The 15,617-nt window shown below is 46.2% G+C and overlaps 1 protein-coding gene across 1 annotated transcript in view; it reads right to left on the bottom strand.

Moving 5' to 3' along the window:
* LOC306934429 (homer protein homolog 1-like) overlaps positions 1-15,617 on the bottom strand; it is a gene marked incomplete at its 5' end in the record, with an annotated part of 49,918 nt that overhangs the window by 33,667 nt on the left and 634 nt on the right. Inside the window, 3 exons of the mRNA XM_079516998.1 lie at positions 4,043-4,197; positions 8,343-8,435; positions 11,662-11,793. Coding sequence (XP_079373124.1) covers positions 4,043-4,197; positions 8,343-8,435; positions 11,662-11,793 — 380 coding nt within the window. The remainder of the gene's footprint in view (positions 1-4,042; positions 4,198-8,342; positions 8,436-11,661; positions 11,794-15,617) is intronic.

Below are 15,617 nucleotides of genomic sequence, written 5' to 3'. Positions count from 1 at the left end.
CGTGTTGTTTTCTTTTTACATCTTTTCGAAATTTCAAAGTGTCCATGATCTCCATTATGCCATGGACACGGCATGGGCTCACTTACTTCCTGGACTACATCAAGGACTGTCTAAAGAGGACGAGACGCGAAGACCGTACGGGCGACGCCATGTTGCTCACATGGTGCTCCATGGAAGGAAAGAAACATGCGCAGTTGAGACCAGGAAGTTGGACATGACAAATCATAGATATGGCACAAATGGCCCAGCAGATGGCGTGATGCCACTGACAGGAGATATGCTTGTACATATCATGTCACGTCATTGCATTTTACCTTTTATATTAACGTTTTAACAGCAAATGGATAAGTAAGTCCCAGCATGGATCATCACACAGACAGTAATGTTGGTCGGACGTGACATACAGTATGTACAAGCATCTCTCCTTTCATTGGCATCACGCCATCTGCTGGGCCATTTGCGCCATATCTATGATTTGTCATCAACTTCCTGGTCTCAACTGTGCATGTTTCTTTCCTTCCATGGAGCACCATGTGAGCAACATGGCGTCGCCCGTACGGTCTTCGCGTCTCGTCCTCTTTAGACAGTCCTTGGACTACATGCCTCCTACTCCTCCTACTGCCCTCCTATCCACAAGGAGGAGCAGTGCACCAACGCATTATGGGAATTGTAGTCCAGGAAGGAAGTGAGCCCCGCAGTGTCCATGGCATCATGGAGATCATGGACACTTTGAAATACTAAAATATCTAAAATGCACTTATTACCCACTGTAAAAAAAAAACAACCCAGGAAAGGGTTTCTTGTCTCCCAAGCATCGTTAAAATAAGATCTGACTGCCAAAGGGGTGAAATGTCCCTTTAAGAGAGTAGAGTATTTTGCTAGCTGCTAGAGTGAGCGAGGCATTTATAAATGACTGTGTGGCAGACTGCGTTGAGAACCCTCTCTCTCTCTGCATGTTGTTGACCTGTAAGCATGCAGGCTTTTAACTGTGTGGCGCCACAAGCGGTTGTTATGAGACAACCTCGGTACAGAGCAGATCGAGACAGAGTTGTGATGTTGGCAGAAGTCAGGATAAGGACAGCGTTAGTGAAAGCCTATCAGAATGAGATGACCCGACAGGCCTTAAACTGCCCCCTGGAAGAAGGAAAGATATGGGAAAAGAAAAGTGGGCATGAATCCAGTGTTCGACTTTTAACGAGCAGCAGCACATGAGATAAGACATTTTGAGTGACAAGAAGAGGACGTGCGTGTGCGTGCACGTGTGCGTGTGTGCGTGCGCGGCTGTACGCGTGTGTTGCTTGATTTACTCCTGCATATGACTGTCTCACGTACCCAAATAGCAAGCTCATAACGTGTCGCAGTGCTATGTGTTGAGAGATCAGCTGTTATTTTACTGTACATAAAGCCTCATTTATAAGTAGGCTATAAATAATTAAATAAACGTGTGTGTGTGTGTGTGTGTGCGTGCGTGCGTGCGTGCGTGCGTGCGTGCAGACTTTGTTTTGACAGTGCTTTTCTCCAAAGCACTTTACGACGTACTTCACACATTCACACATTCACACATTCACACACCGATGGCAGAGGGAACCATTGCATGGCACCGACCTGCCACCCGCTTCCAATGATATCAACCGATAATCATCAGCAGGTTACTTAATTATCACTCGAATACAATGGAGCCAGCAGGCTCGCCTGGAGCCGACTGCTTGCGCCACCCCTTACCCCTTATCCCTAAACTTATTTGCCATTTTTTTACTATTTTAAAACATTTTAAAATAGTACAAATAGCCGATCTACAAGCTAACAACGTGTCGATGTAGATCGGCTAGTTGAACTATTTTTAAACGTTTTAAAATAGTAAAAATGGCAAATAATAAGTTTAGGGATAAGGGGTAAGGGGTGGCGCATGGATTCTCCGCTGTGATTAGGAAACACGGAAGTGAAGTTACTGCCGCTGAAGCGAAAACATTGTCAAACTGACCTACGTGGGTCGGTTAAGACCGATATGAGGTTAGGGGACTTACGTGGGCCGGTTAAGACCGATATGAGGTTAGGGGACTTACGTGGGCCGGTTAAGACCGATATGAGGTTAGGGGACTTACGTGGGCCGGTTAAGACCGATATGAGGTTAGGGGACTTACGTGGGCCGGTTAAGACCGATATGAGGTTAGGGGACTTATGTGGGCCGGTTAAGACTGATATGAGGTTAGGGGACTTATGTGGGCCGGTTAAGACTGATATGAGGTTAGGGGACTTACGTGGGCCGGTTAAGACTGATATGAGGTTAGGGGACTTACGTGGGTCGGTTAAGACTGATATGAGGTTAGGGGACTTACGTGGGCCGGTTAAGACCGATATGAGGTTAGGGGACTTACGTGGGCCGGTTAAGACTGATATGAGGTTAGGGGACTTATGTGGGCCGGTTAAGACCGATATGAGGTTAGGGGACTTACGTGGGCCGGTTAAGACCGATATGAGGTTAGGGGACTTATGTGGGCCGGTTAAGACTGATATGAGGTTAGGGGACTTACGTGGGCCGGTTAAGACCGATATGAGGTTAGGGGACTTATGTGGGCCGGTTAAGACTGATATGAGGTTAGGGGACTTATGTGGGCCGGTTAAGACTGATATTAGGTTAGGGGACTTACGTGGGCCGGTTAAGACCGATATGAGGTTAGGGGACTTACGTGGGCCGGTTAAGACTGATATGAGGTTAGGGGACTTATGTGGGCCGGTTAAGACTGATATGAGGTTAGGGGACTTATGTGGGCCGGTTAAGACTGATATGAGGTTAGGGGACTTATGTGGGTCGGTTAAGACTGATATGAGGTTAGGGGACTTATGTGGGCCGGTTAAGACTGATATGAGGTTAGGGGACTTACGTGGGCCGGTTAAGACCGATATGAGGTTAGGGGACTTACGTGGGCCGGTTAAGACTGATATGAGGTTAGGGGACTTATGTGGGCCGGTTAAGACCGATATGAGGTTAGGGGACTTATGTGGGCCGGTTAAGACCGATATGAGGTTAGGGGACTTACGTGGGTCGGTTAAGACTGATATGAGGTTAGGGGACTTACGTGGGTCGGTTAAGACTGATATGAGGTTAGGGGACTTACGTGGGTCGGTTAAGACTGATATGAGGTTAGGGGACTTACGTGGGCCGGTTAAGACCGATATGAGGTTAGGGGACTTACGTGGGCCGGTTAAGACCGATATGAGGTTAGGGGACTTACGTGGGCCGGTTAAGACTGATATGAGGTTAGGGGACTTACGTGGGTCGGTTAAGACTGATATGAGGTTAGGGGACTTACGTGGGCCGGTTAAGACCGATATGAGGTTAGGGGACTTACGTGGGCCGGTTAAGACCGATATGAGGTTAGGGGACTTACGTGGGCCGGTTAAGACTGATATGAGGTTAGGGGACTTACGTAGCCGGTTAAGACTGATATGAGGTTAGGGGACTTACGTAGCCGGTTAAGACTGATATGAGGTTAGGGGACTTACGTGGGTCGGTTAAGAACGATATGAGGTTAGGGGACTTACGTGGGTCGGTTAAGACTGATATGAGGTTAGGGGACTTACGTGGGTCGGTTAAGACCGATATGAGGTTAAGGGACTTACGTGGGCCGGTTAAGACTGATATGAGGTTAGGGGATTTACGTAGCCGGTTAAGACTGATATGAGGTCAGGGGACTTACGTGGGCCGGTTAAGACTGAGGTTAGGGTTAGGTTTCTGGTTTAAGGACTTCAGTGTTCTGTACCATACTATTGTATGTATAAGTATACAGAACAAAGAACGTTTGCATTTTTGTTGAAGAAGAGTCTGGGCAATTATGTTTTAGTCTTATTTGAATTACTAAACATTTTGGGTTAGGGTTAGTAATAGTCAGACGCCTCCGCACTATGATTGTCCCGATCCGATCACCTGATCCCTTACTTCAGTCATGCGAGTGACTGTGTCACGTGTGTGCGTGTGCTTGTGTGTGTGTGTGTGTGTGTGTGTGTGTGTGTGTGTGCGTGCGTGCGTGTGCGTGTGTCTCACCTGTGTGTGAAGGCCAGGGCGTTTTGCGTGGGCTCCGGCCTGGTCTCAGTGGGCATGGGGATGATGATGTCACACATGTCGTCCGTGCCATTGATGTTCTCCATGGTGGGCGGAGTCACGGGGGTCAGCGGCGACGACAGCTCCCCCGGAGACTCCTGTGTGTGGACCCCCAAGGACCCCCACATTGACACTAATTAGCCCCGCGGACCCCCATTTGAAAAGATATGCCTGCAGGGACCCCCCCCCCCCCCCCCAGTGATTATCAACCCGTTTAATTTCAAGGACCCCCAGTTTGACATGCATATTCGTCTATAGTCTATAGACCCCCATTTAATGGCATTTCTATCTCTGGGACCCCCAATTTATATTGTGTAAAATCAATGTTAATTTAACTCTGAGCGTGTACAAATTACAAACAAGTAGAGTTACAGACCCATATAAGGGTCCATTTGGTTCATTTAGCTGGGGATTCCCTGGAACTCCCCTCAATGACCCCTATAGGTGTCCCTGGACACTGGTGTAAAGTACATTTACTCAAGTACTGTACTTAAGTAGTCTCTCTGGGTCGTCCTCAGACAATTTTGAGGTATTATTTACAGTATTTCCGTATTTTCTGTACTTCTACTCCACCACATCTCAGAGTCAAATGTTGCACTTTTACTCCACCATACAATTATATGAAAACTTGAGTTATTACTAGTTACTTTTGTAGATTTGTATTATTATCATTATTATTACTATAGACCGGTGCCCGGCTGTATAGGGTGTACCAAAATCTCCTGGAGGGGGCGTCAACATATGTGTCACGTGGTAGCGGCCGCCATACTTGCTGGCTTGTCTGGTTTGTTTACATTGAGCGACTATCCGTGTGCTTGTATACGTATTTTTTTTAAACTGACCTCACAATGGTGCAGACTTGCTCAGTAAATAAGTGCCACAGCAGGTCACGTCGAGGAAATGAGCCAGAAAACTGAATTAGATGTTCAGCTTTCCAGCATCAAGGAACCCAGATTGACGAGTTTACAAAAAGACGTAGAATGGCTTGGATCGGCGCACGGGCGCAGAGACATAATGTAAAGTATCTAAGCACAGCCGTGTTTGTTCACAACATTTTCCTTGTCCTTGTAATGTATTTGTGTCCGACGTTCTTTCTATCCATCCTGGTGTTGGTTCACTATGTTGTCGCCAAGAACGAGCTCAATATTTACAAAAACATACCACCGTCACTCTATTCTGAGTGATGTGGGCTAGAATTGTATGCCCACGAGAGGGCTGTCCCTAGCTTTTCAGACGCCGCCCCCTCTTGGTGACGTACACGTTTTCACACGCTATAGAGCACCGAGTCGGTAACGATGGAAGTTGGAGATCCATGCTAAGGGATACCCGTTGTACCCGTGTCAGAGTACCCGTTCCACCCATCTGTCAGCGTCCCTTTTATGCCCATATATGGAGATTTCTGTATCTGTCTCTCTGTGTCCTTTTATTCCTATATATGGAGTTCTGTGTCAGGGCATACCCAACTATGGAGTGTTGTGATGTCAGAACAGGCCAGTTCCATATATATGGAGCCTCATGGGCAGGGGCCTCTTGTCCCGAGCGCGGGCAGAGGCCTTTTGTGGCGGTTCTGGACAACCGTGGGTCCGACGGACGCGATGCCGGGGGCACTTGGACACTGTGGAACGCATGTGTCGATTGATACTTTCACTTTTCAGTATTTCTCACATTTTGAATGACCTTTTTATTTTTATTTTATTTTATTTGTATTCAGACAGCCAGCAATGTACCCATTGCTGGCAAACGCTCCCCAAAAACATTTAGTCTCTCTGACAGATCTAGGGGCATTCAAATATTTTCCTATAAGCTTTGCCATTGGTCGATTCGCCTGACTACTTCCTGATTGGTTAGTCATTTTAGCTTTTTTCTTTCTTTTTTCGACCAATGACAAAGCTTCTAGGAACATCTTTGAATGCAGATTGCGGCCCCTACATGTGTCACAGAGACTACATTTTTTGGGGAGCGTTTTACTCATTGCTGGCTGTCTAAAAAAAGGGGAATAAAAGGTCATTAAAATCTTGACATTATTGCTTATATAGCTACTTTAACCCATTCTGGACGGGAACCCCTTTTGGTGTTTTAAGCTTTATACTTTAGCTATTGAAAGCATTATACTTTAGCTATTGAAAAATAGCAGATCTGCAAGCTCATAGCGCGGCACCGAGTCCCGCGCTACGAGCTTGAAGATCTGCTATTTTGGAAAAATCGTGAAAATGTGGCGCAAATCTTTGAACATATATTCTTTCAGGGCGAACGTTTTTAACTCAAATCTTTGCTTCTGGGGGGGGCTGTGTTTCTACCTGTGTCTGCAGAACGCAGACGGCCTGGAGCCAAGCCTGCATGGCATTCCCGTTATAGATCTCAGATTCTAATAAAAAATAAATTGCAACGCTTCGAAAACGCTTTTTCCGTTTTATTCAATGTTTTCATTCTGTTCTGTTTGTACAACGTTCAACAAACCTGCCAAATGTCACTTTGCAGTTTCAAGTCCAATTTCGAGTCCTTTATATTGTCACACAGAATAATACAGCTGCGGGTATAGTGACGGATCTCCCTCGGCCATGCACTCCTCAAAGAGAGCATCTATTTAATTATTTACACACATTTTTGTGTGCACTATAGTATAGCACGGCCATAACATCTAGGGTGTGCATTATGGACAGCAACGTACTATAATTATGGCTGCAGTCACATTAAATCCATTTAGATCTGAGAGCAGATTCTACAAATGTCTTCTAAATCATGACAGTTTTCTCAAACACCTGTTTCTATATTAGTGGCGTTCACACTATTTCATGTCAAGGACCCCCGGTATTATATGTAATTGGCCGTGGACCCCAATCCCCCCCCCCCCCCCCCCCCCCCCCCAAAAGGCAAATATTTGAGTTATAAACGTTCGCTTTGAAAGAATATATATTCAAAGATTTGCGCCACATTTTCACGATTTTTCAAAAATAGCAGATCTACAAGCTTGTATGAGCTTGTAGATCTGCTATTTTTGAAAAATCGTGAATTGTGAATTTGTGAATCGGGAATTCAGTTCATTGAACATCGGAACGTATTTGTATTTCGCTTTGAATTTTGGGCTTCGTCATCACAAATTTGCACACAGGACCGATATGACAAATAACTTACACATATAGGCCGCATGCAATGAAATCACTGACACATTCAATATTTATTTCTGTAAAAATGTTTACAAAAGAGCGGAAATAGTTGATCTACAACCTTATAGTAAGCTTGTAGATCTGCTATTTCTGAAAAATAATTCTCTCAATTAATTGCGATTAACATGCCCGGGGGTATTAAGGACCATTAAATCAACGGAGGACATTTAGCGACGCACCAGGCGCTATCCCGGATGTAGCTGAAGTAGCTAGATGTAGCCAAAACACTCCCGAGGCGATCGACAACAACGGGAGGTTTGATTAATTCTAACGCGACTAGCGAGGGGACCGCGATGGGCCGTCTAACACATAATCTTTTCTTAGAATTGGACGGAATGATTTAGATCAAGAGTTATTCATGTTTTAAGATTTTCGATCTGATCGGCTAAAATGGGGGGCAGGAACCTTTTCGATGACGTCCCAACCGGAAATAACATTGAATGTTGCCCAACAGACGCTCCCAGCCTGTGGAGCGATGCGATCGGTTTTGATATCAATAAATCTCCGTCCGTTTATAAATCTCCGTCATGGGCGATGAGCGTTACTAATTGATAGGACGGAGAACTCCGTTCTTGCCGCTCGGGGTGTTAAAAAAAGGCGATTATTATTATGTAATAATTGTGATCTAGCCCAGCAACGTTCAGGACTAGGCCAGATTCACAGCCCATTATGGGGATGATCTTTACGTAATTTCCAGGACGTCTTCACCAGTTGAAATAATTCTGGGCCCAGATCTGACTATAGTTATGATATGACTTAAGTTGATCTGGCCTATAGGCTAGAACAGGGGTTCTCAACGTTTTTGGCCGGGGACCCCCGAAAATGCTTTGGCAACGTCTCGGGACCCCCCCATTGTTATAATTTAGCTATTTAAAAATAGCAGATCTACAAGCTCATAGCGCGCCACCGAGTGGCGCGCTACGAGCTTGTAGGTCTGCTATTTTTTTTAAATCGTGAAAAAAAAAATGGCGACCCCCTAAAATAATTTGGCGACCCCCCGAGGGGTCGCGGCCCACGGGTTGAGAACCCCTAGGCTAGAACGGACTCTCTCTGATTCATCCATGGGGACGTCATCGTACCTGAGAAGGAGACGTCGCCAGCTCCATCTTCTCTTGGCTCTTCTCCTTGGCCAACCGAGCCGCCTCTTTGTACTCTCCAAACTTCTCTGCAAACTGGACACAAACGAGACAGAGCAGGGTTGATTTCGACGACTACAAGAAAGAAGGTTCGTCGACTACAGTTGGGTGCCACCGATATTGTCCCTTATCATTTGACCCATTTAGGCCTGACCTCAAAATTTTAAAAATCCTTCTAAATCCTCCAGTTTTCTGAAATAAATATTTTCACAATTTTTCAAAAATAGCAGACCTACAAGCTCGTAGCGCGCCACTCGGTGGCGCGCTATGAGCTTGTAGATCTGCTATTTTTCAATAGCTAAATTATAACATAATGTTTAAAACACCAAAAGGGGTTCCCGCCCAAAATGGGTTAACTGTCCTTTTGCGCAGATCACGCAAAACTCAGCAAAAAGAAAAGGACAATATCGATGGCCTCCAACTGTACCTTTTTTCACTGACGAAAACCAATTAGAAACTAAATGGAAAATGAAGCTATGATGACTAAAACTAAGACTAATTATAAATATAAAAACTAGACTAAAATGTTAGGAAGGTACAAGAGATCAAGAGATCCAGTATATATATTGGTTGCATGCTGAACAAGCTTGTAGATCTGCTATTTTCAGCATGTGTAAAAATTAGTCATTACGACGGCATCAAGGCCCGCCAAAAGTTTTCTCGCAATGTCCCATGCATTGAGAGGGCCAGACTTAATCTGCCTGCCTGGGGCAATATGCATTGAGAGGGGCCAGACTTAATCTGCCCCATGGGGCAATATTTATTGAGAGGTGCCAGACTTAATTTGCCCCATGGGGCAATATGCATTGAGAGGGGCCAGACTTAATCTGCCTGCCTGGGGCAATATGCATTGAGAGGGTCCAGACTTCATCTGCCTGGGGCAATAATATGCACTGAGAGGGGCCAGGCTTAATCTGCCCCATGGGGCAATATGCATTGCAAAGGCAGATGAAGGCTGGCTACGCGAGGCTAACACAGCCACACAGCTTTAATCTGCTATGAGGTCAGATGTAGGCACACAGGGTGTGTGTGTGTGTGTGTGTGTGTGTGTGTGTGTGTGTGTGTGTGTGTGTGTGTGTGTGTGTGTGTGTGTGTGTGTGTGTGTGTGTGTGTGTGTGAGACTCCAGTCATTGGAGGAACGTGGTGTCTGACTAAAGGTGATCTCAGGCTATTTCAGTGATGGCAGAGATAGTCAGAGGACGGTGAAGCACGCACGCACGCACCGCACGCACGCACAAACACACTGTACTTCTGTGTAGAACCAGTTGGTTCCATGTAGAACCTAAAAAAAAGTCTCCACAGACTATTATGTATAACGTTATTTTCAATCTGTCCTATTGGAGAGTGATACGTAGATTGCAAAGTTAGTTCAGTTCTGATATACTCGAGGAGGGGTGTATTCAGCTTTATGCAAGACCCACATGTCATGATGGCTTCTAAAAACTCAGCTTCCCATCATGCACCATCATGCCCCCCGCTATTCATGTCAGTGGAAGTTGCTCAGTGGCGTTTTGAAACACCCGGAAGGACCGTCTATACTTCCGCATTTGCCAACCAAATTTTGGTTGGCAAATGCGGAAGTAGACGGTTCTTCCAGGTATGCGGAAGTGCAACCGAGCGCTCAATGTTAAACCCCTATAGCTGCACGGGGTTTCTCTGTCATGAATCCACGGGTCCGCCTGCAGTCCTTCCTCTTACCATTAGGGCCCAGTGCTTCAACGTTGGAGAGCCTCACTGGGGGCTTGGTGGAACGCGAGTGTCTGCCACGAATGGACTTATACAGTAACGTGTAACTCAATATTAGTTGACGTCAATATACGGGACAGAGTGCAGCGGCTTTTAGTCTAACAGTATCAGAGTGGAAAGACAATCCTTTCCTAATGTGTCTGATGCACTAAATGGCTTTCAAATTACTCCGTTATACTGAGAGGAGGCTGCCGGCTGGACCAACACCTGCCGAAGTGTGCGCGCGTGTGCGCGTGCGTGCAGTGGTTTCGGATGTTATCAGATATCATCAGCACTTATCAAGTCCATGCAATGGTGCCAGCATGGACATTTCCTACATATTGACCTTGTTGTCAGACAATGTCCGACGGCGTGCTTGGCGCGTTGTCGCGCCGAGGTGTGTGCGTGTGCGTGTGTGCGTGCGACCCGTGCGACCCGTGCGTGCGTGCGTGCGCAAAACGCGTCGTGCTGCGACGCGTTTCGAGCTTGTAGATCAGCTATTTTTGCTATATTTGAATTGAAATCCTGAATTGTTTTTTTGCTATTTCTAAATTGCAATCCTGAAAAGTAACATTTTTATTTCATTTCTAATACCTTTCAAATGCATTTAATTATAGTTATGCTAGCTTGCTAACTATGGACATAAAAAAAGACGATAACATTTTAATACTACTCATTAAGGTACAAATTTAGACTGAAGTAATAATTAAAGCCGGTCATGTTTGCATGTTTGGAATTATAACAGCTGAAATCAATAATATATCAGTATTGTGATATTAACCTGAGGGCCACATTAAGTGAAGACGAGGGCCGCATGTGGCCCCCCAGGCCGCCAGTTGCCCATGCATGTATGCCGTAGCAGGGACGTGCACACATAGACATCAAAGGGGGCTTCAGCCCCTGCCCTTTTACCCCGTCTGTAAAACAACTGCCCTTTCCAGACCACGAATGCAGCATTTCCTATAGTGAAAGAAATGCAAATCCCCTCCTCTCCTTTCCATGCCATGCCAGAAGGCAGCATTCAGGAGAATTGGTTTTCTCCTGAACTTGAACGCAGCATTTTGCGTCGAACAAATGTCGAATGTCGTTACACACACACCGCATCTCCACTAGATAAGGAGTGCTGGGTTTGCGCCACCGAAGATAGCTGATCTACAAGCTCTCAACGCATCGCGCTGCGACGCGTTGTGAGCTTGTAGATCTGCTATTTTCGTCTAAAAAAACACTCTCTGCACTAGGGCATTCACTTCTAGTCATTTTTACTAGTTGACTAGTTGCCTAGTTTACTAGTCGACTTTTTGGAAATAAATATTTGTACATTAAAAAACTGTGTACATTGGTGACTATAACTATAATCTACCTGATATTGAGGCCTACAAAAAAAAAAAAAAAAAAATTAACTTTTTTTTTTTTTTTTCTTATCAACTAGTCGACTAGTACCAGCAAGGTCGACTAGTGGATTAACTAGTCGACTAGTAAACTAGTCGACTAGTTGCTTAATGCCCTACTCTGCACGTCGCTGTGCCGCATACCGTACCTTAGCTAGGTGATGCTCCGTGGAGAAGCCCAGGCCGTAGACGGTGTTGGCTCTGCTGTCGGCCCACTGGCCGAACTTCTGCGACGTCTTGGTGAACGTCATGTTGGGACTGATGGTGCTGTTGATTATTGCCTACAAAGACACGACGAGTATCATTGGCATTATTAACCCATTTAGACCTGAGGACGATTCTACAAAATGTCTTGTAAATCCTGACAGTTTTCCCAAAAAAAAAAGAAAAAAAGAAAACCCTCTGTTTCTATGTCAGTGGTGCTCAAAGTATTTCAGGTTCAGGTTCAAGTTCAGGTTTATTTAAATACAGCATATAAATACATTGAAATTCATGTCAAGGACCCCCAGAATTATATGTAATTGGCCGCCGACCCCCATCTGAAAATGTGTTGTTCCAGGGACCCCCCCCCCCCCCAGAACAGAAGCAAAGATTTGAGTTATAAACCTTCCTCTGAAAGAATGTATACATTTGCGATATCATAAAGTTTAATGACAGACACCTGTCAACACGTTTGACAGGTGAGGTGAGTGACAGTAAGTCAGTTAAAGTAAAACAGGGTTTTTTTGGGGACCGATCCCGATCACCGTCATGGCCGACCCCTCGGTTCACTTACATGCAGTGACAAACCGTCATGGCCGCCCCCTCGGTTCACTTACAAGCAGTGACAAACCGTCATGGCCGCCCCCTCGGTTCACTTACATGCAGTGACAAACCGTCATGGCCGCCCCCCTCGGTTCACTTAGGCTACATGCAGTGACAAACCGTCATGGTCGCCCCCTCGGTTCACTTACATGCAGTGACAACCGTCATGGCCGCCCCCCTCGGTTCACTTAGGCTACATGCAGTGACAAACCGTCATGGTCGCCCCCTCGGTTCACTTACATGCAGTGACAAACCGTCATGGCCGCCCCCTCGGTTCACTTACATGCAGTGACAAACCGTCATGGTCGCCCCCTCGGTTCACTTACATGCAGTGACAAACCGTCATGGCCGCCCCCCTCGGTTCACTTACATGCAGTGACAAACCGTCATGGCCGCCCCCCTCGGTTCACTTACATGCAGTGACAAACCGTCATGGCCGCCCCCTCGGTTCACTTACATGCAGTGACAAACCGTCATGGCCGCCCCCCTCGGTTCACTTACATGCAGTGAAGTGACAAACCGTCATGGTCGCCCCCTCGGTTCACTTAAATGCAGTGACAAACCGTCATGGTCGCCCCTTCGGTTCACTTACATGCAGTGACAAACCGTCATGGTCGCCCCTTCGGTTCACTTACATGCAGTGACAAACCGTCATGGCCGCCCCCCTCGGTTCACTTACATGCAGTGACAAACCGTCATGGCCGCCCCCTCGGTTCACTTACATGCAGTGACAAACCGTCATGGTCGCCCCCCTCGGTTCACTTACATGCAGTGACAAACCGTCATGGCCGCCCCCCTCGGTTCACTTACATGCAGTGACATAAACATGCTGCTGCACTGCCCCTCTCTCTTCTCTGCCTCTCAGTGCGCGAGCGCCAACTGCCAACACATGGCAGCGTAGTTGTATTTAGACCCGAGGCGGGCCCCGAGGGAGGGGGGTGGGGTCTGCTGAGACCTTCCCGCCATTTGAAAGTATATATAGACGATCAGATCTGCATGCAAGTGCACAATTGTGAGCTTGTAGATCTGCTATTTTCAAAAGCTTTTATTTTTTTTATACAAAATGTGAAAACTTGAAATGGGACATTCTGCACAATGAGTACCTTTGGTACTTTTTAGTACATTTCGACGCCGACACTTTTTACTCAAGTACATTTTTAATTCTGGACTTTAAAGGCCTATTCAAAGTGCGGTTAATTGGTGATATTAAGGTGACCACCGAAACGGTGGTTTAGTAAAAAACAAGAGAGATGTGTTTGTGTGAGCAGTGAGTCTCTTAACCACCACGTCTCAGTGACGTCATGTTGTAGTTTTAGTAAAAACAAGGGAGATGTGATTGTGTGAGCGGTGAGTCTCTTAACCGCCGCGGCTTGGTGACGTCATGTTGTAGTTTTAGTAAAAACAAGAGAGATGTGTTTGGGTGAGCAGGGAGTCTCTTAACCAGCTCGGTGACGTCATGTTGTAGTTTTAGTAAAAACAAGAGAGATGTGTTTGGGTGAGCGGTGAGTCTCTTAACCAGCTCAGTGACGTCATGTTGTAGTTTTAGTAAAAACAAGAGAGATGTCTTTGGGTGAGCGGTGAGTCTCTTAACTAGCTCGGTGACGTCATGTTGTAGTTTTAGTAAAAACAAGAGAGATGTGATTGTGTGAGCGGTGAGTCTCTTAACCGCCGCGGCTTGGTGACGTCATGTTGTAGTTTTAGTAAAAACAAGAGAGATGTGTTTGGGTGAGCGGTGAGTCTCTTAACCGCCGCGGCTTGGTGACGTCATGTTGTAGTTTTAGTAAAAACAAGAGAGGTGTGTTTGGGTGAGCGGTGAGTCTCTTAACCAGCTCGGTGACGTCATGTTGTAGTTTTAGTAAAAACAAGAGAGATGTCTTTGGGTGAGCGGTGAGTCTCTTAACTAGCTCGGTGACGTCATGTTGTAGTTTTAGTAAAAACAAGAGAGATGTGTTTGGGTGAGCGGTGAGTCTCTTAACCGCCGCGGCTTGGTGACGTCATGTTGTAGTTTTAGTAAAAACAAGAGAGGTGTGTTTGGGTGAGCGGTGAGTCTCTTAACCAGCTCAGTGACGTCATGTTGTAGTTTTAGTAAAAACAAGAGAGATGTGTTTGGGTGAGCAGGGAGTCTCTTAACCAGCTCAGTGACGTCATGTTGTAGTTTTAGTAAAAACAAGAGAGATGTGTTTGGGTGAGCAGTGAGTCTCTTAACCAGCTCTGTGACGTCATGTTGTAGTTTTAGTAAAAACAAGAGAGGTGTGTTTGGGTGAGCGGTGAGTCTCTTAACCACCGCGGCTCTGTGACGTCATGTTGTAGTTTTCGGTGGTCACCTTATCACCTAAAACTGGAGTATGAATAGGCCTTTTACTTGTAACAGAGTATTTCCACATTAGCAGTATTGATACTTTTACTTTTAGTAAAACATGCGAGTACTTTTCCCACCCCCCATGTACAGTATAGTCCATTAGGTGTTTCTATTCCGTTGTATTCCGTTCAATACTAAAACAGTAACGGGCAAGTTACTCAGGAGGAGTTAGTTACTTTTGAGTACCACTGTGTATGTGCGGTCCGTGCGTCGTATGCGGTGGTGCCAGGGCCAAATTAGCCATTGGGCCGTGGCCCAGGGGCCCTTGGCTCTCAGGGGCCCTTCAGGGAAATTGGACCTTGTGGTCCTGGGTTTGAGGCCCTTAAATGGGCTCCTGTGGCCATTGATTTTGTTAAATTTAGATTCAAAAAGATGATAAAAACACGGAAATTCCGTGACGCCATGGGGCGCCATGGGGGCCCCCAAAACGATTACCGGCCCAGGGCCCTCGTGAGGGGTTAATAATCCGTCCCTGGGTGGTGCGGTTGCGTCACACGCGGTGCACGCGTGGAGTGCGCGTGGTGCGTCGAGTGCGGTGCGTGTGTCGGGCGCGTGCGTGCCTGCCTGCCTGCCTGCCTGCGTGCGTGCGTGCGTATGATGAACATGCTGCTTTTTTCCAAACCCACTGTGCGTGCGTCAGTGTTGATTTCGTCGACTAAAACTACGACGAAAATTGTTCGTCGACTACCTTTTTCACTGACGTAAACTACATGGAAACTAAATGAAAACTAGGATGACTAAAACTAAGACTAAATATACTCACAATTTTGTCAACAAATAAAAACTAGACTAAAATGTTAGGAAATGACCAGTGGACAAGAGATCCAGTATAAGTCATTTTACACTTGGTTGCATGCTGAAAATAGCTGATCTACAAGCTCACAACGCGTCGCAGCGCGGCGCGTTGTGAGCTTGTAGATCGGCTATTTTCAGCAAGTGTAA

This window comes from Electrona antarctica, assembly GCF_951216825.1.
Source record: "Electrona antarctica genome assembly, chromosome: 12".
NCBI lineage: Eukaryota > Metazoa > Chordata > Actinopteri > Myctophiformes > Myctophidae > Electrona > Electrona antarctica.
Note: the sequence above shows the minus strand (reverse complement) of the source record. Positions and strands in the feature narration are given on the sequence as shown.